The 23,979-nt window shown below is 46.5% G+C and overlaps 1 protein-coding gene across 1 annotated transcript; it reads right to left on the reverse strand.

Moving 5' to 3' along the window:
• Positions 1 to 1,133: 1,133 nt before the first annotated feature.
• Positions 1,134 to 10,441, reverse strand: LOC125532265 (alpha-terpineol synthase, chloroplastic-like). The gene is made up of 5 exons (XM_087536967.1): positions 10,225 to 10,441; positions 8,656 to 8,920; positions 7,353 to 8,101; positions 7,076 to 7,250; positions 1,134 to 1,694 (listed from the first exon to the last, which is right to left on the reverse strand). Exons 1-5 carry the CDS (start codon positions 10,366 to 10,368, stop codon positions 1,288 to 1,290), a joined length of 1,740 nt encoding a protein of 579 aa, XP_087393093.1. The 5' UTR covers positions 10,369 to 10,441; the 3' UTR covers positions 1,134 to 1,287.
• Between the last annotated feature and the right edge of the window lie 13,538 nt (positions 10,442 to 23,979).

The following is a 23,979-nucleotide window of genomic DNA, read 5'->3' on the forward strand; positions in this document are numbered from 1 at the left end:
AATATATTGCCTAAATATTAACATGCATTGCACGTGCGCATTCACTAGTCATACCAAATTCACAAGCAAACCAAAGTCACATGGATGAAGTCATCAAAATACCAAACCCATAGGATCTCTCTCACAAAGATAGAGTTGAAGCAAATAGATATGAAACACAATATATTTGTTCAATAAGAACGTGGCTAGACCTATGGGGAAATGCTACGGGAAGTAATCTACAAACTGAGTTTGCAATGCTTAATTGGAAAACCGAGGCAGCGGGGTCCACCCTAGAAATAACGGCGGAGACGGATAAGTTAGAGGGAATAGTCCATCGAAACTACTCTGCGTACGAAGCCTTCTCGTCAGACAACAGTACGACCAGACTGGTATCATCTCTAAATACTAGGACCCACAAACTGAATCATCTATGGCTGTCTCTAATCGGATGGAGTGTTGGACACAAATTTATCGTACGTATAGCAAGGTTCATAGTACATAAGTTTCTTTCGTAAGTAGCCAGTAAGTTTCACATTTTTTATTCAATAAAGGGAGGAGTTTGTCCTTCAAACCCTGAAGGTCCTGCCCTCTAGGCTTTCACAAAGTGTCACAAAATGGATGGTAACTCGCTTATCTACTCAAGGGGTATGGGTACTATTTATATAGAAAGCAGAAATTGTCTGTTACTCTGGTGAAGTAACTAATAATCGGAAGTTATGGAAAATCCATGAGTAGTGCCGCACATGTTCAAAAATTGAATTGTCGAAAGGGCAACGCAATTCACAGAAGGGCGCGATACTCGAAGGTACCAGACTGTCCGCTAAACAAATTATTATTTATTTTCCATTCCTTTCACTTTTTGGCTCTCCACTTTGTATCATATTTTGTTTATGAATGCAAATTACCGTAGAACTATTGTTCTATGGTTTGTGTTTCAATAAGAAAAAAACAAAGGTAATTCATTTTCCCAGGAAAATAATATGCTCGGAAGTACCTTAGAAAACTTCTCTCGGAGATAAAGGGTCGAGAGAGCATGTCTTAGAAGGAAGCGATGCAGAAATGACAAAATCAGAGCTCAGAGTTATGTGGATGATTTGGACAAAAACTCAACCTGGGTGCACAGATCGAGGACGTGTTTTACAGATTTGCGATTTTAATAAATATCTGGACCAAACTGTACTTGTGTATGCCAAATGCAGAAGATACATCTTAGTCAGCATAGCAAGATTATTGTGATTCATGTGGCTTGCGTGACACATGCCCGTACGTTGTACCTGACGTCACATCACCATGAAAAGCTAGGCTCTAGTGTGCGCCAAAAATATCTAGATCAACAGGCGTGAAAAGCATGTCCTTGACGAGTTGTTTCCGGCTGTCCTTGGGCGAGGTGATGCCGTCGCCGTCTTGATAGATGCATTGGATGGTCCTCGCCAGGTTGACGCAGACGAGGCTGGCCGTGCTCCCGGTCCCGGTGCTGCTGCTCAAGGCGACCTCCCTGTTCACCTTCTTCCAAGTCTCGGCAATGGCGTCCGCCACCGCAGCCCGGGCCTCTTCCTTACTCGCGCCACCGCCCATGCGGCAGGTGATGACCGACGCCGCCTCACCCCGCTCCGACTCGGCCTCGTGGGTCGCGCAGTCGTTGCAGAGCCGGAAGATCATGGAACATAGCTCAACCAGCTTGGGGTACACCATGTCGTCGCCGTCGTCGTGATTGCGCTGTTGGAATCAACCACGTAGTAGAAGTCCTGTCCGGTATGGACTAGGAACAGTCACCGACTCGGTTTGGGTTAGCTAGCTTTGTACTAGTATAAATATAGCTGTACCCCTACGTTGTAATAGCAGATCAATCAAAGCAATAAAAGTACAAAGGCTCGACACGAGCCTGTTGCTATAACTCGGCGACTCCGCGTATTGTGTTCCGACGACTTGTCTACGCTAGCTAGCTAGACACGAGAATCCATCAAGCTGTGTTCTTGCCTGCTTAGCTCCAAGACGTGTGCGTTGCCTGTTTGTACCTTCGCGTACAAGCTGCCGTGGCCAAAGCATCGGTCAGTAAAGTTTGTCGAGACAGTACTTCAACGACTAGCGGCAGCCGGGATCATCGCCAACAATTGGTATCAGAGCAAGGTTGATCTTCTAGTAACGGAGGATCATGGCGGACGACGAGAGGAACAAGCAGCTGGCGGAGTACTCCGGTGCGGCTAAAGTATTTGCTGCTCCGGCGAGTTCCTCGTACCCACGATTTGATCGCGAGAACTTTGGGGTCTGGAAGGCCCTCATGGAGTGTGGTCTCCGCGCCAACGAGCTATGGGACGCGGTCGACCCAGGAGGCGACGCGTTCAAGAAGGAGGGAGCCGAGCACCGGAAGGATCGGCAGGCGGCGTCGGCGATTTATTCGGTGATGCCGATGGATGTCCTCCAGCACCTAATCGCCAAAGAAACGGCGAAGGAGGCGTGGGATACTTTGAAGCTCATGTTCGAGGGACACACCCGCGTCAAGCAAGCCAATCTCCAAACTCTCCTAAGGAACTACGAGACTTTGGTCATGGGCGACAATGAGTCCGTGGATGCGTTCGCTTCACGGGTGGCTACTCTCGTCAATCGGATCCGCGCGCTTGGAGAAAACCTCACGGAGACCTCGGTTGTTCGGCGGTTCTTGCGCGCGGCTCCTCCCCGGTACCTGCAAATTGTCACGGCAATCGAGCAGTGCGTCGATCTCGAGACTCTCTCCATCGACGATCTCGTCGGGCGCTATAAGGCTCACGACGAGCGTATGCGGTACAGTCTTGGGGATGGGAGGAACGATGAAAATGTCATGCTCACACGGGCTCAGTGGATGGCGCTGGACTCAAGGAGAGGAGGCGAGGGCTCTAGCAGCAACACTCGCCAAGATCGTGCGCCAAAAGAACAAAGTAAGAAGAACGACGGCGACGGCGCTCCGAAGAAGAAGAAGAAGTTCGACAAGCGCAAGATCAAGTGTCACAACTGTGGCATCATGGGGCACTTCAAGTCGGAGTGCAAGAAACCACCGAAGGAGAAAGCTCTCCTGGCCAAAGGAGGCGATGATGGAGACATGATGCTCATGGTCGAAGTATGCGAGCTAATGGACGAGGATAGTCCAGCTCCGAAGGCGCCGGCTACAGAGGTTGTCACGCTCATAGAGGAGGCAGTTTATCTTCACGATAAGAAGAGGATGAACACGTCGAGGCACGTGTGGTACCTCGACACGGGCGCTAGCAACCACATGACCGGCGACAAGGACCAGTTTTCTGAGCTCAGTGTTTCGGTGGGAGGCACGGTTCGGTTCGGCGACGGACGGACCGTTGACATCGCTGGGTGAGGTACTGCCCTGTTTGAGTTGAAGAGCGGCGGTCACAAGGTACTCACAGATGTGTACTATATTCCCAAGCTAAAGAGCAGCATCATAAGTCTTGGTCAGCTCGAGGAGCGTGGTTGCAAGATTGTGCTCGAAGATGGCTATCTATGGGGGTATGATCGTCAGAGGATGCTAATTATGAAGGTGCAGAGGTCACCTAACAGGCTTTACATCCTCAACTTGGATCGTGTGGATCCAGTATGTCTCTTGTCAAGCATGGACGACTCGGCATGGAAGTGGCACGCGCGCTACGGTCATCTAAATTTCCAGGCTCTTCGGCAACTTGCACAAAAGGAGATGGTACGTGGTCTACCGTGCATCAATCATGTCGACCAAGTGTGCGACGGTTGTCTCATTGGGAAACAAAGGCGAGCCCCGTTCCCAAGAGAGGGAAACTTTAGAGCGAGTAAAGCTCTTGAGTTGGTCCATGGAGACTTGTGCGGACCGATTACACCGGCCACCCCTACCGGAAATAGATACTTCTTGCTCGTCGTCGACGACTTCAGCAGATTCATGTGGATCGTGTTGTTGAAGACGAAGGACCAAGCTTTGCAAGCCTTCAGGATAATAAAGATGGCGGCTGAAGTAGAATCTGAAGCCAAGCTGAAGGCCCTCCGTACCGATCGGGGGGGTGAGTTCAAGTCCCGTGCATTCACGGATTTTTGCGAAGCTCAAGGGATCAAGCGGTATCTTACGGCACCATATTCACCGCAGCAAAACGGTGTTGTGGAACGGAGGAATCAAACCGTGGTGGCGATGGCACGAAGCATGTTGAAAAGTAAAGGCATGCCGGGCAAGTTTTGGGGTGAGGCGGTTAATACGGCCGTTTATTTGCTGAACCGGGCTCCAACCAAGAGTGTGGTTGGGATGACGCCGTACGAAGCATGGTACGGACACAAGCCCACGGTTGATCATCTTCGCACTTTCGGGTGCGTGGCGCATGTGAAGAAAGTGACCGGGCATACTAGCAAATTGGCGGATCGAAGTACTCCAATGGTGTTGGTTGGCTATGAAAAAGGTACGAAGGCATACCGTGCGTGCAACCCCTCTACCAACAAGGTGGTTGTGACGCGCGACGTGGTCTTCGAAGAAGCAAGGTCATGGAATTGGAACTCCGCCGAGCCGGTATACCCGTCTTCCGATGAAATTTTCAACGTTGTTTACGATGATTACGAGCATGCAGACATTGGTGATCAACCGGAGACGTCGGCCGCGACAAACGGCGCGGACGGCGCGGCAGAAAATGGAGACGCGCCAGCTACTCCCGCTGCGTCACACGCGCACGCGGGAGAAGGAACGGTTGGTGCGCCCGATGACACGCCAGGCAGTGCGGGCTGCGCTCGATCTGGTGGGTCAGGTACGCGTGGAGGCTCTTCCCCTCAAAGCCCAGGTGGCTCGGCTACTAGGCTGGGAAGCCCACGTGGTGTGGAGGTTGGCCCACAAAGCCAACCACGTGATGGTGAAGAAACACCAGTTGTGGCTGGTTCGCCCACTGTACGTGCAGGAAAAGCACGGCCAGCTACGTCTAGTTCGTCCAGTGGACACGCGGCCAGCTCGGAAGAACCTCAGTCGCCAGAAATCGGAAGTGAGGCAGCTTCAGAGGATAGTTCTTCGTCTTCGAATGAACAGGAGACGAGGGAACGCCCGCCGACACCAGTACGTCTTCGACCAGTGGTGGATTTATATCCAAAGGAAGCACTTCCAAAAGTAAATCCTGTGAAAATTAAAAGAAGAGGACGACAGTGTCTGCTTAGCGTCGAGGAACCGACGAAATTTGAAGATGCAAATACGGAGGAGTGTTGGCGTCGTGCTATGGATGAGGAGTTGGGATCGATCCGAGACAACAATACATGGGAGCTTGTGGATCCACCCAACGACCATAAAATCATAGGGCTCAAGTGGGTGTACAAGGTCAAGAAAGATGCCGAAGGAAACTTGGTGAAGCATAAGGCAAGGCTCGTAGCCAAAGGATACGTGCAAGAGCAAGGTGTAGACTTCGAGGAAGTGTTCGCTCCTGTCACAAGGATGGAATCGGTGAGGCTAGTTATAGCTCTCGCGGCTCAAGAATCTTGGAGGCTACATCACATGGATGTAAAATCCGCCTTTTTGAACGGGGAGTTAAAAGAAGAAGTGTATGTGAAGCAACCACCGGGTTACATCAAAAAGGGAGAGGAACACAAGGTGTTGAAACTACACAAGGCATTGTACGGGCTATGCCAAGCTCCTCGGGCGTGGAACATCAAGCTTGATCGTACACTAGTTTCTCTTGGTTTTGAGAAAAGTCCACTGGAGCATGCTATGTACAAGCGAGATAAAGGCAAGGATCGTCTCCTAGTGGGCATCTATGTTGATGATCTCTTGATAACTGGAGCAGATGAGGAGGAGATTGCTAGATTCAAGCTACAAATGAAGGAGCTTTTCAAGATGAGTGATCTAGGGCTCTTGACTTACTATCTCGGGATCGAGGTACATCAAAAGCCGGAGGGAATCACACTATGCCAGGAGGCATATGCAAAGAAAATTCTTGAAAGCTGTAGCATGGAGGACTGCAATCCAAGTCATGTCCCAATGGAGCCTCGACTTAAACTTAGCAAGAGGAGCCAAGCACCCGCGGTTGATGTAACGGAGTATAGAAGTGTGGTCGGAAGCCTAAGGTATCTTGTGAATACAAGACCAGACTTGGCCTATTCTGTTGGCGTAGTGAGTCGCTTCATGGAAGCACCCACGACAGAACATTGGGCAGCTGTGAAACAAATACTCAGGTACATCAAAGGGACAACTAACTTCGGTTGTGTCTATTTGAGAGAAAAGCGGAAGGAGATGGTGGAGCTAGTTGGCTACAGTGATAGCGACTTGGCAGGAGATATTGACGACCGTAAAAGTACCTCGGGCGTGGCATATTTCTTGGGAAGAAGCATTGTGAGTTGGCTATCACAAAAGCAGAAGGTGGTCGCATTATCATCCTGTGAAGCGGAGTATATTGCAGCTGCAACCGCGGCAGGTCAAGGTGTGTGGCTAGAAAGGCTACTCTGTGACCTCACTAACAAGGAACCGGAAGGAGTGGTGCTCAATGTTGACAACAAGTCCACGATTGCTCTATGTAAAAATCCAGTGCATCATGATAGAAGTAAGCACATTGATATAAGGTATCATTACATACGGGATTGCGTGGAAGAAGGCAAGATTGAAGTCAACTACACTTGCACCGACGATCAGCTTGCAGATATCCTGACCAAATCTTTGGGACGATAGAAGTTCACGGAGATGCGGGGAAGGATCGGCGTCCAAGCGGTGAAGTGAGGACATCGTGGTTGGGGGGGTGATTGTTGGAATCAACCACGTAGTAGAAGTCCTGTCCGGTATGGACTAGGAACAGTCACCGACTCGGTTTGGGTTAGCTAGCTTTGTACTAGTATAAATATAGCTGTACCCCTACGTTGTAATAGCAGATCAATCAAAGCAATAAAAGTACAAAGGCTCGACACGAGCCTGTTGCTATAACTCGGCGACTCCGCGTATTGTGTTCCGACGACTTGTCTACGCTAGCTAGCTAGACACGAGAATCCATCAAGCTGTGTTCTTGCCTGCTTAGCTCCAAGACGTGTGCGTTGCCTGTTTGTACCTTCGCGTACAAGCTGCCGTGGCCAAAGCATCGGTCAGTAAAGTTTGTCGAGACAGTACTTCGACGACTAGCGGCAGCCGGGATCATCGCCAACATGCGCAGCCATGAATCAATCTGCTCTTGCTGCTGGAGCATGGTGAAAGCGTGGAGCAGCAGCAGAGGCCCCGTGGACGTGACCCACCCGTTCTCAAGGTACTCCTCCAAGCATGGCATCTGCCCCTCGTGCTGCCACTTGGCTTCTATGAGGAATGCCTTACACAGCTCATGCCACTGCATGCATGCATCCACATGCATGTTAATCCATCGATCCTCAAAGGTATATCCCAAACGAAAGAAGAAGAAAATCAATGGATCTATCTCCTCTTGTCTTACTGCTTTCTTGTAGAGCGGGAGCACGTCGTATCTTCCTTGCTCCTTCATCACCCGATCCGCTGCCTCCGTCGACGTCGACCGGATGGCTGAGTACATCGCCTTCATGTACTCCGGCAGTGCCGTCGACAAAGCATCGTCATCCCAGCTGCCGACAGCATCTGTGAAGGCAGCCAGCTCGTCGAACGTGCCGTAGAGGTCGTAGACGTCGTCGAGGTGGACGATAAGGGAGCCCACCTTGGCCAGAAGCTCGCGACAGCCCGCGAGACAGGGCTCGGGTGCGATGCAGGTCGCGCAGAAGAAGCACTCCACCAGACGGTCCCTCGCGAACGGTAGCTTCTCGCCCAACCCGGTCTCCTTCCACCATTTGGTGACTTCCACGAGCTCTGCTCCATGGACGGCCTGCACGAGGTTGAAGTCGACCGCAGCGAGCTGCAGGATGGAATGATCGATCGAGCGCTCGTCGTTGTAGCGGTGTTGTTTCAGCGACCATGTCGCCTGCAGCCGGGGAACTTTCCAGTGCAACGGGAGGTCTCCTTGTCTTTCCGTTTGGCTAGCAGGCCCCATGGAGATCGACATGGACGGCATCAGTTCTTCGAGTTTCTTGACGGCGAATGATCTTGCTTCGTCCAGCATGGGCTCTCCTGGGAAGGCCAGGTAGGAAGCTTCGTGGAGTGCAACAAAAGCATCAATGTCCTTGGGGTTTGCAGCTTTGAAATCACCATTCTCATCCCTGAATGCACTCAACATATCTACAAACAAAAACGAGTTTTTTTTTTACAATTATCATGTAATATGATCTACTCAAACTCTTAACATATCTACAACGATTTGGAGATGGTCACACGGGTTTTACAGTCTGCGTGACGTTCTACTAATAAAATAATTAGTAACAGGATTGCTAAATCTCAGTTGACTAAGACTTAACCAAGTCTCGGTCAATTCTATATTCATGGGATCTTATGTGGAGATCCGGGCAATTTTTTATTTTTTGGTTTTCATTTTTCTTCCTTACATGTTATGCCACTTGACTTAGACTTGGTTAAGTCTCAGTCGACTGAGAGCTAGCCACAACCAACTAGTAATGCATAAGTGTTCTATATAATCTTTGTTTGATGAGGTTACTCCCATCCTTCTATCAACCTTGTAATGGATTGAAACATTTTCAATAGAGTGGTTTGCGTGTATGAACCGATGCAGAACCTTGGGTTTGAATGAAAAAAAAACTTCGTATAATATATATATTATCTATTATATATGGGCATGAAAAGGAAATATGATCATTATTGGTGTTTCTTATCTTTACCTATGGACGCAGAGATTCCATGTCCTCTGAGCATTCTAAATAGCAGTGCTGTTGATGAGAGGTCATGCTTGAGTTGAAGCTGTGCATGATGCACATGCATGGACATGAGGATGCTTCTGATCTCCTCCTCGAAATGGTATGCTACACTGAGACTTTGGAGTTGGTCAATGATCTTGAGCCTAGTTGCCAGCTCTTCTTCCTCCTCGAGCAAAAGCCGCCTCACTCTCTGCTTCAAGCTCGATTGGAGTGAGCTTTGCTTGCTATGCTGCACCACCAATAGGCAGGTCAGTATCTAAGTAGCTCCTTGCCTTTAAAAACTAGCTCCTTGATTTTTTTTTTAAATATGTTCCGTATACGTATATATGGTACTCCTCCATCGTCATGCATGCATGGTAATTAACAGGCACTTTGACGTACTGCCCCGATAGCATCACATCACCTTGGATCTTTTGGTTGTAATTTGCTGTGATTCTAAGCACTATTTTTTATTAAGATACACAGTACATATACAGACAATCACAACACGCACACATACTCACCCGTATGAATGCAAGCGCACGGACACACACCCTATCTCTATGATCATCTTTTTAGATACTGGGCCAACAGGTCTTAAAATTGACGAAGTCGTCACATCAGACAGGCATGTCATAGGCTAGTTCGCATTGGGCTCTGGAGCTATGCCCTGTAGATTTCATGATTTTACTGATCTACCCGTTTTGGAGGCAAGTGCCTCCAGTAATTGTTAGACCTTCTTTGGTTTAGAGGAATTTCATAAAAATTCTAGAGGATAGGATTCTTATAGGATTTTTTCCTTTAGAGCCCTTTGGTTCATAGGAATGGATTCCTATTCCTCCATAGGATTGGTTCCTATCCTCCACATTTCATAGGAAAATAAAAAAGAGTCTAGACTCAATGGAAAAATTCCTTTGATGTCAACCAAATGACATCTTGTTTCCTATTCCTACTCATAGGATTTGAGATACATGTCATCTCATTTCCTACAAGATTCCTATTCCTATGATAATCCTATCCTATGAACCAAAAGAGGCCTTAGTGTTAAGTGGCAAGCAAAAAGACAAAAAGACAAAAAAAAACTCCCTTTTCATTGTCATGGACGTCGTGGACACCTGAATTATTTTGTTATTCTCAGGAATAATGATTTATTTTTGCTATTTTCATTGGATTTAATCATGAATAATGTGTAGAAAGAAACAAAGGAGAAATATCTACTTAAAAAGTGATTCTAACTTCCAAGTCAACTGAAAGCCAATTCTAAACGGGGTAAAAGACCTTCCACACCCCTTCCCATTCTCCTCGACACTCGCGACATCATCTCCTGGACCCTCGCGAGATGCCGCCCTAGCCTCACAAGCAAGGATGAGGCACCGATAATCCTAACCTTCTACCAAACCCCTCCCTTATCTGTCTTCTTTGTCACCGAATCAAAGCCCCGCACCCCTAATCCTAAACATGCACTCACCGTCGGTCTCACCATCGCCGGACAATAAAAAAGAATGGAGAAGAAGGGGGAAAATGGATGAATAGCTTGGCTGACCATGCATGCACCTTGTCGTCTTGTTGCGCCTGCTGCCTCATGGCGCAAATGGAGTCGTAGTCCCAGGTTTTGAGTTGGTAGTCAGCCGGCCGCTGGTGCAACTCAGCCGGCGGGAACCGGTCCGCGTACATGGTTGCGTGAGCAGATGATGCCATTAGTTCTACCTAGCTCAATGTACCTCTGGCTAGACAATAAGGTGTGTTCTTTGTGATCTTCTCCGGTCTAAATGGATATGTGTTTGCCACACAAATGTAGGCTATTTATAGGTGAACACTACTACTGTTGCACCTGGGAGTTGTGTGGAGGGGTGCATGTACCGGCTAGTGTACGTCCAGCTCAAGCTAGCTTGTGTACAAAGTACAAAGTCCATGAAAAATGTGCAGCTAAATTTATCCCATTAAATATCTCCGGACGTGTGGTATCTCGCATATGGACGGCTAACATCGATAGTGATCGAGCGCCGTCTGTGTGGTGTCTATTCTCATTTTCTTTTCATCTTGGTTCCCAGTGATGTACATAATATCCTAATTTATTTATTAAGGAATCTATGGAACCTCTGTCTTTTTCATAAATAAAACTTTAATAGTCAAAAATAAATTTATTCTACGTTTGCCTACCTGATATCCTGTTATGGCCTGAGAAGGCTCCTAGGTTGCACAATTATAATGTGTCCTTCTAGGACAGCCGGCCCACTTGCTGGAAAACGAGGGAAACATCACGCTAATGGTGATCAGACGGCCAGAAATGGCTAAATTGTGAAAATGAACGGCTTTGATTACTGATGGCCTGTGAGTGCTGGGATTAGGTGCAGTTTTACAGTGCTAAAATAGGAGATCCCACTAACTTATTTTGCTCAATATGTAAACATAACACCTCAATTGGAATCTATGCTGGGAAAATGCACATTTGTTTCTATTCTATGACGCCGCTTATATTCAATAAATATTTACAATGCACAATAATTAAGTAAAATAAATCGTATGTATTTTCAGTTTCAGTTCATATATTATTAATCTATATATAAATACTCTTTTCTATACAACCAAATCCCTTTGAAATAAATTACAACCAATTACCATAAAAATGTAAAGATCATCTAACAATTATAACCATGAGAGATATATATCACATCTAGTGTGAATGTGATTGACATTAGATTTTTCCTAAAGACATAGCTCGTCCATGGTCTCTTTTTTAGCGAAAGCTTCTTCATGATAAACTATTTTTTATCTAGTCATAATCATAAAGATTGCATATGCGCACACCCTTGTCTAATTTTCATGGAAGCGGTGATCCTTTGGCAGTGGCAGGGTACTTGCTGCCCCATCCTCGTGATAAGTGGATGTTGTTGCCTCTCCAGTGGGCGTCTCACCCATAGCTCACAGCAGTTGTGCATGGGCCAACAAAATCTGGCCTAGGTGGGCTTGATGCGGGGGCAACACATCATCTCCAGTGCGCAGATACAACGATGGCATGAGTGAACGGTGGAGGTGACCGTTGGTGGCGCTCGATGTAGTGGATTTAAACCCCTGTTCGCTCAGTAGCCTTCAGAACCGGTCACCGCACATCGAGGGGGTGTTGGGCGACGACTAGCATTGTGCCCCATTCATGCACTGGTCGGATCTTGGCCGACCTGGTCTGGTGATGGCCGTCCTCCCCTACAGCGTCTAGGTCTCTGTTCCCCGTCAATATTATGATCTGGGAGGAGTGGGGTGTGATATGACCACTTGGGTTTCATGCGTCAACTTTGTTTAGATGATCAACTATCAGCATGGGTAATGTAGTTGAGCACAAATAGAGCCGGCGGTTGTAGCTACTCAGTGGCGGTGCACGTGACTTGAACGCCGGGCTTCATGTGATAGGCTACCTCCCCCCCCCCCCCCCCCCCCCCCCCCCCCCCCCCTGTAGCCCATGCGATGGATATTCTCCAGCTGGTATCCGTCGACGGTGAAGATCGTGATGTGCAGCATATCACACTGGTGTTAGCATGCTCGTTGATGTTTTAGATGGAAGATCTGGTGTCCGAGCAAAATCCAAATGTGTGGAATTCATCCTGATTCACGTGCTGATCTGGGCATTGCAAAAAAACTTCTTTGGCAACTTGGTGGTGGTGATGCATGGGACTTTGCCCCTTGGTGGTTCTCTTCGAGTATCAGATCTCGAGTCGGGGCGGAAAATCCCAGGTCAAACATTCACTGGTTGTACATGGCAATGGCGCGGTTTACATTGCTGAAGGCATTGTCTAGAGTTTGCTTGGACTTTCTCTCCTTGCTGAAAACCTATGATCTTTCATTTGTGGTTGGATCAGGCGATGACTGCATTAGAGTGTGTTTGGTTACGGTCACGGGCCGGAATGTCATGGGTCCAACCTATTCCTAGGCCTCTTTCTCGCGTTCAGTTACCAGGTCAAACTGTCACCACCTCATTCCAGCGGAGCGAATATTCAGGTCAGATCCGGAACAGGGTGAGACCTCCAACTCGAGCGGACCACGCGGATTTGCTCTTCTCCTCGCTCTCCTGCAGCCCTATCCTTTCTCGTGCGGCTCCTCTCCCCTCCCACGATTTGGGCCGCCGGCTCTCCTCCCCCGGTCTACGCCGTCGGGCCTCCTCCTCCGGTCTGCAACACCGGCTCCCTCATCTCATCCTCCCCTAAAGCACAGCCTCCCTCTCCTCCGAACCACGTGCGGCAGGCGAGTGGGTGTGTGTCGATCGTGCAGCAGGGCAACAACGGCGACACACGTCGGGAAGTGTCGTACTGCCGGGTTTGACGGAGAAGCCGGCCACGGTCGCGCGTGGGGACGCCAAGGCCAAGGCGCATATCGAACCAGCCGCCACGCTCAACTTAAAGAAAAGTTAAATGTCCAATGGCTTTATTTTAAGTCAAACTTTGGCACCGATTAATTTAACAAGTAAAAATGTTTATCTGCACGGATGGATGGATGATCACTTACAAATCCATTCCTTTCCATTCGTCAAACCATCAAACCAAACATCAAAATGTAATCGTTCCAATCCTTCAAATTACCAGTACCAAACACAAAGATGGAATGGACCCATTACAACGGAATGGAACCATGACATTCCATTACACTTTGTTCCCGAACCAAACACACCTTTAATGCGCCGTTACTTTGTTGAGGGCATTGTTGTTGGGGAACATTCTTGTAGCCCAAGTGTTCTCAAAACTGGTGATAGTTGTCAAGTTTTGCTGCAGTGGGTCATTCGCCTCACCTTGACCTTTATGTTTTTTTCTTCTTCTTTTTATTTCCTTGTTGACTATCTGGATCCAAGTGGAGCATATGTTGGGTGTGTACTCACTGTGTTTCTATTCCTTTGACGCAACATTATGAGTCAACAAACGCGTTCTTTACAACTAAAAATAACACCCTTCACACCAATGAATATCTCTCCCCGTCTGCGTCTTCCTCGAGGCGATAAGGGAGAGACTTCGTTCCCCATTGTCCGATGCTAGCGTGAAGCCCTTGTGTTCTCCCCTCCTACAATCACCTCTCCAAGGGTTGCAAGCAGTTGGGAAACTCAATGTCCTCTATCTTGGCCCTTAGTTAGTTATAGTGTTTCACTGTGACGCGTCTTTCATACTGGTGGTGGTCTTGGTATGGTGATTGAGGTCACCTCGAACCTCCCCATCTCGATGCAGTCATCTATGGCAACGACAATGGCTCGTTGGGGTAAATTTATGCTGGCCGTTCTAGCCAATAAGTTGTTACATTTTGTAGGGTTTTGCTAGTGCGACGACAACTTCTCTTTGCAGTTGGGTCCTTCATCCTTGTCTCCATCACGTCTAATTTGTGCGACCTCTACTGATGGTTTGGGACTTGTGAGAAATTATGAAGGCTTAAATCTTGGTTTGGATCTACGACTCTTTCAGCGGCGGTGGCTTCATCTCCACAGTGTTGGTCTGGCATGGTTGTGACCTTGATGACTCCCGGTTCGTTATCAACATTGAGATCAATATGGCTCCGTCAAGGCTGGCAACCGCACATTTTGCCTGGTTGGGAGGAAGAAGATGATCGGGCCCAAGGACTTGGATGTGATTTTTTTAATCATGGGTATTTGTAATGCGGATTCAGTAAATTGATTTGAATGATCTTTTAACGAAAAAACTAAGTAATGACAAAACAAGTACGTCCACACCAAGATTCTTTATAACGTACACTAGCGTACGTCCAAACTACGAAGTGCAGTCTTCTTTTCATTAAAAGTGTGTAGCTAATTTGCTCGATCAAAATATCTCCAGACGTGTGGTATGGGCATGTGCGGCCAGCAACGATGGCGAAGTGACAGCCGTGTGGTCTCCATTCTTTTGTTTGTTCATACTAAAAAATCTGTGGAGCTTTGTCTTTTCCAGGGGGAAAAAGCTGGTCAATCGCTTTCTTCTCGTACGGGCTACATAGCTCAAAACTAATTCCGTGAGAGATAGATTCATCTGATGTGGATGTGCTTGATATTAGAATCATAAAGATCTAGCTTGTCCATGATCTTTCTTTAGCGGAAGCCCCTTGGTGAGCAACTATTTTGCGCAATATCTTTATATTAGAGATATACCCTATAGGCAATCGTGTGGCGGGGCCTCGGCTGCCCTGCCTCTGCGTGAGGAGTCCTAGATCTGGAGCGGCGGATCCTTTGGCGAGGCACGGCAGGCTCTGGCGAGCAGCCGTGCGGGCAGTGGATCTCGCGTCCTGGCCGCGCGGGCGGCGAGATCCTGATGGTCGTTAGCGGCTAGCGGCGTCTTCTGTGGTGGCCGGTGCGCGCGATCTTGCGCCTCCCCTCCTCCCCTGTTCTGCGTGTGCACCAGCTTGGTCGGGCCGCGCTTCCCTTGGTCGCCGGTTCTGTACAGGAGGCGCTGCTGGTGGTGGGGATCTAATTCGGGTGAAATCCCTGGCCGGTCATGGCCGGCCGCGCCGACGGCGACGCCTGAAGGCGCCGCTCCCCTCTTTGGAGGCGTCGGTATGGACTCATCTCCTCACTTCTCCTTCCCCTAGGTCTCCCGGGCAAAAGCCCTAACTTTGTTGGGCGGCGGCAGCGCTCACGGCGCCGTTTCCTTCTTGAAGGTGCCGCTTTGGGAACCTTGGGGTTTGGGTGGCGCTTGTGGGTGGTGAGCGACATTGGTGGTGCGGCCCTATCCTAGCATGGATCTACGTCCGTTGCTTGGAGATGAACTCGCGTAGGTGGAGGTCGTCATTTGGGGTCATGGTGGCGTCGATGAAGGAGGACCGGCTAAGGTTGACACCTCAATCTGCTCTGAAGATGGACCAGTGGAAGATCGCGGCGACGACACATGTGAGTGCGTCGGACCGGTTTGTGCCCTGGACCCGGTAGGTGGCTCGGTCGGGGACTCCGACTTTAGATGTTAGGCTTAGGTGAGAGGTCTGGGTATGTGGCCCACCTTGCACCCCTTCATCATATGGATAGAAGTAGCGGCTGATATTGCCAAGATGGTGGATTCAGTCATATTGTTGTTCTACTTTGTAAAGTCTTCGAGAATAATCAATAAAATGGCCGCATGCATCTCCCAGATGCAGAGGCCGGGGTCATCCTCCTTTTCTAAAAAATATGTGGTGATGATATTTCGCTATATTTTCATGAGTCATTTGTATTATCCTTGAACGTCATCAATGATATATATTAATAAGTATGTAACTTGTTTGTAAAATTATATATTGTATAATGATCGTTCTAATGGTCCCTAATTGTTAAAGTTATATGGACACATAACTTCTGACAAGCATACGATTTGGTTGATGATCAAAATATCGGCATGACCTTTGCTTAATTGGACATATTAAATGCCAAAAAATTGGCGAAACAGAAGTCGATCAATGTTTCGCCAAATTGTTGGCACTTGGTACGAATCTCTGTATAAACTAAATGATACCCCGTGCGCTACGTAATTTTTTTCCTTCCATAAGCAGTATGAACAAAAAGAATAATCAGATAAAAAATGGCAATTTTTTTTAAAAAAAGAGATAAAAAATGGCAATTAAAGATCCAATGAAATATTGTTATTTATGTTTAACGAATAAACTTTAGTGCAAACTTGCAAAGACTTGGCATTGTCAAGGAATTCCCATCCTCAATATTCACGTTAGCATTGTAAAACCATTTAAATAATGCTAGTACACTTAATTGGCTTGTAATGACTGCAAAAGAGGCATTTATTCAAATGTATGCAGATGTTAAAAAAATTATAGCCAAGTTGTAACCACTGGATAAGAAAATACGAAGGAATGGCTATATGATAGGAGAGGTAGAGTGAGTAGCAAGCTTATTTCTTTTTCATTAGTCAGAAGAAGATTACAATTTCCAGTAAGTTAAATCCATGTACAATAATAATGTATGCCTCGTTGTTCTGATATAGGAAATTCGAACATTTTGACAACATTATAAAAGACCAACAAATAGCATTGTTAGATGGCAAGTAATGCAAACATTCACTCATCACATATTTACAGAATCTCTGGTTGTAGATATTTTTGAGGGGACAAATGTGTAGTCAAAAATCTTATATGATTACCTCACGGTCACTGGCCGATTGGGTCGTGGCCCGCTCAGGGTTTGAGCCCAAAAAATTACACCTAGCTCAGCCCAAACCTGCTGGCATAGAGCCATAGACCACACGCATCAACCCAGCAAACCTCAGGTCCTCGCAGCGCACCACTGAAGAAGAGGAGCAGTCGCGAGCCGCTACCCCCTGCGGCCGCCGGCCGCCGCGGCGCTGGCTTCCGACCACCGGCACACCTGCCTCACGGTCGCACACGTCAGACGGCTAGTGCTCCCAGCCTCCCAGCGGTCCCATTGCCATGGACATAGGACTCCACGAGGTGACACAGGTAGCAGGCTAGCTACTTCTCTGAATCTGCATGCATGCCTGCAAGCTGCATATTTGAGAGGAAGCTGTGCGCAAATTTTCATTAAAAAACACATAGAGTCCTCGTCTCTGTCTAAAAAAACATCTAAAAAAAATCCTCACCCACATCTAAAAAACAAGTAAAAAAGAAAAAATCACCACAACAGCCTATCCTACGAGTGCCACTTTGCATAATTCTTCATTTAGAAAATACCAGAGACCCTCATCTCAATCTAAAAAAATACAATTAAAAAATAATCCATACCTTCATTTAATTTTTTTGCAAAAGATTTCTCACCACATGGCATAGTTGGTTGGCTACCTTTTACGCGTAGCTTGGTGGTTTTAATAATTGATCTCTGGCCTGCCCAGATTTCTCATTGTATCTTCGTCGCTGTGTCACGGCGAAGCAAGACGGTAGAGAAGGATTTAGGAATGGAGCCATGGGGGAATCAGAAATAGCAACATAATGCCGTGAGTAGGTACCAGCAGGCAAAGGGAATCGAAATGCGTCGTGCCCATCACCACTTGTAGGAAAAGAGTCAGACCATGCAGGAGGTGAAACCAACGACAGGGCGAGTTTAATCAGGAGATGTAGTTGTAGATCAAGGGGTTAGCTACATAATATAAGGCAAAAATTTTACAACACCCCCAATATAAGGCAAATTTCTCGGCGCCGTCAAACCATCGGGCACTTGTTCATGATACAGCACTGAGAACGATGTGATTTGTTTATAGATTTTTTTTAGAAGATGTGATTTGTTTATAGCTGAGACACCACAGGCCGTAACACAACATGGGCCGCCGAGCGTATCCTGGAGGCACCGTGGCAAGAGCCTTCACCTGATCTTTCATCGATTATTAGGCCCATCTTGAATCCCCACCATGGTCGCCAGAGTCTTCACCTGATCTGCTGGGTTTACACCTACATCAATTGTGGGGAAGACATAACACGACTTATAAGGGCTGGGTGTCCCTTCCTAACAGGCCAGTCTTTTGAGGGAGAAGGCCCAAGGCCTCTCAATCGGTGTTGCTCTTCGGTTTCCCAACAGACTAATCTTTTGGGGGAGAAGGCCCAAGGCCTCTCATAAATTGGTGTTGCTCTCCGGTTGGGTCTACGTGATGTACCGTTCAATCTAGCACCACCAATCCTTGATTGGGAGAATGCAGGCACCACACTTCACGGTCCCCTTGCTCCTAGCCTCACCGGTGCTCGATCTCGATCCTGGGTACCTACAAGGATAAAGATCACGGACAAGACAAGAGACATCTTGATGGAACAATTTTATTTCACACATACGGGACGTTATGTCAAAGTCTTTCATTGACCCCCTCAACAAATACCTCGGGTTGCAAGGCTTATGCGTCAACCCATACCTTACAGAACTACTCACACATGTAGATTAGATCGCGGGAACAGAACATTGAAGAACACATCTTGAGATTGATTGATTGCAATATGTCTTACAATGGAAGCCTTGTGCAATGCACGATTACAGGTATGAATGAGATGGATGGGCACTATGGTGGTGGTGGAGATGGCTATGGAGACGGCGGCATCTAGGATTCGTGGATGTGGAGGATGATGAAGAGGTTCGGGCTTCTATGCTCCTCTCTTCGTTGACATTTTGATTGGGTCCCTTTAAAGAACTTGGTTAGGTGGACGATCTGCCTCGGAATTCACTCCACATGGGTGTTGTCTTTTGTGCTGTCTTCGCGCAGACGTCTCTTGATGATTTCTTCTTCCTCCATTCTCCTTCTATTCCATTTTCACACATAATTTCTTCCCTTTTTAGCCAATTTCCCCCGGAAACACATCAAAGAGAGCATTTGTGGAATCCTTTGCATTCATTAGTCATTAGTAGTAATATCGTAGCGAATATCTCTTTTTAATTGAAATATCTCGGTTTCAATAAAGATGAAATGAGTGTAAAAATAGCACTCATCAACTCCCCCAAGCTCAAACATGATCATCCTTGAGTAACATAAAGAGAAGTCCTAATCATAAGGGACTCAGTTGTTTAAACTGAAATAATGAGAAGGTTTTGGTTCACTTACAATCGGTACGCCTAGATAGCCGTTCGCTTCTTGACCTGAAAACTTACAATACTAGACGATGCCCCGCACGTTGTTGCGGGAATATTTTGCAATACATTTCTAAGATATTAATAATTTTATGGAAATAAGAATATTTGGAGAAATAATATGTGAGCTAAGACTAAAAATATGTTGGAGTCGTAGACCGGCAATGGAAGCGTTGACACAACATAGAGGAAGTAGTCGTACGTCTTCCCGATCCGACCGATCCAAGTACCGAACGTATGGCACCTCCGAGTTCTGCACACGTTCAACTCGGTGACGTCCCTCGAGCTCCGATCCAGCCGAGTGTTGAGGGAGAGTTTCGTCAGCACGACAGCGTGATGACGGAGATGATGTTCTACCGACGCAAGGTTTCACCTAAGCACCGCTACGATATGACCGAGGTGGAATATGGTGGAAGGGGGCACCGCACACGGCTAAGGAACGATCACGAAGATCAACTTGTGTGTCTTGGGGTGTCCCCTTGCCCCCGTATATAAAGGAGGGAGAGGGGGAGGTGCGGCCGGCCCTAGGGGTGCGCCTAGAGGAGTGCTACTCCCACCGGGAGTAGGACTCCCTCCTCTTGCCTTGTTGGAGAAGGAAAGGGGAAGGGGGAAAGAGGAAAGGGGGGGCACCGCCCCCCTCCTTCCTTGTCCTATTCGTAATAGGGGGGAGGGGGCGCGCGGCCTGCCCTGGCCGGCCCTCCTCTTCTCCCTTAGGGCCCATGTAGCCTCATTAACGCCCAGGGGGGTTCCGGTAACCCCCCGATACTCTGGTAAAATCCCGATTTCACCCGGAACGTTTCCGATATCCAAATATAGGCTTCCAATATATCATTCTTTATGTATCAACCATTTCGAGACTCCTCGTCATGTCCGTGATTACATCCGGGACTCCGAACAACCTTTGGTACATCAAATCACAAAAACCCTAATTACGATCGTTATCGAACTTTAAGCGTGCGGACCCTACGAGTTCAAGAACCATGTAGACATAACCGAGACACGTCTTCGGTCAATAACCAATTGCGGAACCTGGATGCTCATATTGGCTCCTACATATTCTACGAAGATCTTTATCGGTCAGACAGCATAACAACATACGTTGTTCCCGTTGTCATCGGTATGTTACTTGCCCGAGATTCGATCGTCGGTATCTCAATACCTAGTTCAATCTCGTTACCTGAAAGTCTCTTTACTCGTTTCGTAATACATCATCCCGTAACTAACTTATTAGTTGCAATGCTTGCAAGGCTTGAGTGATGTGCATTACAGAGAGGGCCCAGAGATACCTCTCCGACAATCGGAGTGACAAATCCTAATCTCGAAATACGCCAACCCAACAAGTACCTTTGGAGACACATGTAGATCACCTTTATAATCACCCAGTTACGTTGTGACGTTTGGTAGCACACAAAGTGTTCCTCCGGTAAACGGGAGTTGCATAATCTCATAGTCATAGGAACATGTATAAGTTATGAAGAAAGCAATAGCAACAAACTAAACGATCAAGTGCTAAGCTAACGGAATGGGTCAAGTCAATCACATCATTCTCCTAATGATGTGATCCCGTTAATCAAATGACAACTCATGTATATGGCTAGGAAACATAACCATCTTTGATCAACGAGCTAGTCAAGTAGAGGCATACTAGTGACACTCTGTTCGTCTATGTATTCACACATGTATTATGTTTCCAGTTAATACAATTCTAGCATGAATAATAAACATTTGTCATGATATAAGGAAATAAATAATAACTTTTATTATTGCCTCTAGGGCATATTTCTTTCAGTCTCCCACTTGCACTAGAGTCAATAATCTAGATTACACAGTAATGATTCTAACACCCATGGAGCCTTGGTCCTGATCATGTTTTGCTCGTGGAAAAGGCTTAGTCAGCGGGTCTGCAACATTCAGATCCGTATGTATCTTGCAAATTTCTATGTCTCCCACTTGGACTAAATCCCGAATGGAATTGAAGCGTCTCTTGATGTGCTTGGTTCTCTTGTGAAATCTAGATTCCTTTGCCAAGGCAATTGCACCAGTATTGTCAAAAAAGATTTTCATTGGACCCGATGTACTAGGTATGACACCTAGATCGGATATGAACTCCTTCATCCAGACTCCTTCATTTGCTGCTTCCGAAGCAGCTATGTACTCCGCTTCACATGTAGATCCCGCCACGACGCTTTGTTTAGAACTGCACTGCTACCTCTTGAGCTTGCGTTGGAATTCCCCGAAGAGGAAAGGATGATGCAGAAGAGTAGCGTAAGTATTTCCCTCAGTTTTTGAGAACCAAGGTATCAACCCAGTAGGAGGCTACGCTCAACTCCCTCGTACCTGCACAAAACGATAGCTACTCATAACCAACGCGATTAGGGGTTGTCAATCCCTTCACGGTCACTTACGAGAGTGAGATCTGATAGATATAATATTTTTGGTATAAAGATGCAAAGTAAAAACAAAGCAAGATTAAAGTGATGGAGATTGATATGATGAGAATAGACCCGGGGGCCATAGGTTTCACTAGTGGCTTCTCTCAAGAGCATAAGTATTCTACGGTGGGTGAACAAATTACTGTTGAACAATTGATAGAATTGAACATAGTTATGAGAATATCTAGGTATGATCATGTATATAGGCATCACGTCCGTGACAAGTAGACCGAAACGATTCTGCATCTACTACTATTACTCCACTCATCGACCGCTATCCAGCATGCATCTAGAGTATTAAGTTAAAAAATAGAGTAACGCCTTAAGCAAGATGACATGATGTAGAGAGATAAATTCATGCAATATCAAATAAACCCCATCTTTTTATCCTCGATGGCAACGATGCAATACGTGCCTTGCTGCCCCTTCTGTCACTGGGAAAGCACACCGCAAGATCGAACCCAAAGCTAAGCACTTCTCCCATGGCAAGAACTACCAATCTAGTTGGCCAAACCAAACGGATAATTCGAAGAGACTTGCAAAGATAACCAATCATACATAAAATAATTCAGAGAAGATTCAAATATTATTCATAGGTAGACTTGATCATAAACCCACAATTCATCGGTCTCAACAAACACACCGCAAAAAGAAGATTACATCGAATAGATCTCCACAAGAGAGGGAGAGAACTTTGTATTGAGATTCGAAGAGAGAGAAGAAGCCATCTAGCTACTAACTATGGACCCGAAGGTCTGAGGTAAACTACTCACACTTCATCGGAGAGGCTATGATGATGTAGAAGCGCTCCATGATGATGGCGCTCCTCCGGCGGAGCTCCGGAACAGGCCCCAAGATGGGATCTCGTGGATACAGAAAGTTGCGGCGGTGGAATTAGGTTTTTGGCTCCGTGTCTGTTCGTTTGGGGGTACGTAGGTATATATAGGAGGAAGAAGTACGTCGGTGGAGCATCGAGGGGCCCACGAGGCAGGGGGCGCCCTAGGGGGGGAGCCCCCCACCCCCGTGACATCCTCTTTTGTTCCTTGGCGTAGGGTCCAAGTCTCCTGGATCACGTTCGGTGAGAAAATCACGTTCTTGAAGGTTTTATTCCGTTTGGACTCCGTTTGATATTCTGTTTATCCGAAACACTGAAATAGGCAAGAAATAACAATTCCGGGCTGGGCCTCCGGTTAATAGGTTAGTCCCAAAAATAATATAAAAGTGGAAAATAAAGCCCAATATAGTCCAAAACAGTAGATAATATAGCATGGAGCAATCAAAAATTATAGATACGTTGGAGACGTATCAGGCATCCCCAAGCTTAATTCCTGCTCGTCCTCGAGTAGGTAAATGATAAAAAGAGAATTTTTAATGCGGAGTGCTACTTGGCATAACTTCAATGCAAATCTTCTTAATTGTGATATGAATATTCAGATTAGAAAGATTCAAGACAAAAGTTTATATTGACATAAAAAAAATAATACTTCAAGCATACTAACAAAGCAATTATGTCTTCTCAAAATAACATGGCCAAAGAAAGTTATCCCTACAAAATCATATAGTCTGGCTATGCTCTATCTTCACCACACAAAGTATTTAAATCATGCACAACCCCGATGACAAGCCAAGAAATTGTTTCATACTCTAACTTTTTCAATCTTCACGCAATACATGAGCGTGAGCCATGAATATAGCACTATAGGTGCAATAGGATGGTGGTTGTGGAGAAGACAAAAATGGAGAAGATAGTCTCACATCAACTAGGCGTATCAACGGGCTATGGAGATGCCCATCAATAGATATCAATGTGAGTGAGTAGGGATTGCCATGCAACGGATGCACTAGAGCTATAAGTATATGAAAGCTCAAAAAGGAAACTAAGTGGGTGTGCATCCAACTTGCTTGCTCATGAAGACCTAGGGCAATTTGAGGAAGCCCATCATTGGAATATACAAGCCAAGTTATATAATGTAAAATTCCCACTAGTATATGAAAGTGATAACATGAGAGACTCTGTACTATGAAGATCATGGTGCTACTTTGAAGCACAAGTGTGGTAAAAGGATAGTAACATTGTCCCTTCTCTCTTTTTCTCTCATATTTTTTTATTTATATTTTTTTATTTGGGCCTTTTTTATGGCTTTTTTTATTTGGGCTTCTTTGGCCTCTTTTATTTTTTTTCGTCCGGAGTCTCATCCCGACTTATGGGGGAATTATAGTCTCCATCATCCTCTCCTCACTTGGGACAATGCTCTAATAATTATGATCATCACACTTTTATTTTTTTACAACTTGATACCTAGAACAAAATATGACTCTATATGAATGCCTCCGGCGGTGTACCGGGATATGCAATATAACAATGATGGAGTGTGTCATAAT

The sequence above is a fragment of the Triticum urartu genome, chromosome 7A (assembly GCF_056163025.1).
Source record: "Triticum urartu cultivar PI428250 chromosome 7A, HENAU_Tu73, whole genome shotgun sequence".
Classification (NCBI taxonomy): domain Eukaryota; kingdom Viridiplantae; phylum Streptophyta; class Magnoliopsida; order Poales; family Poaceae; genus Triticum; species Triticum urartu.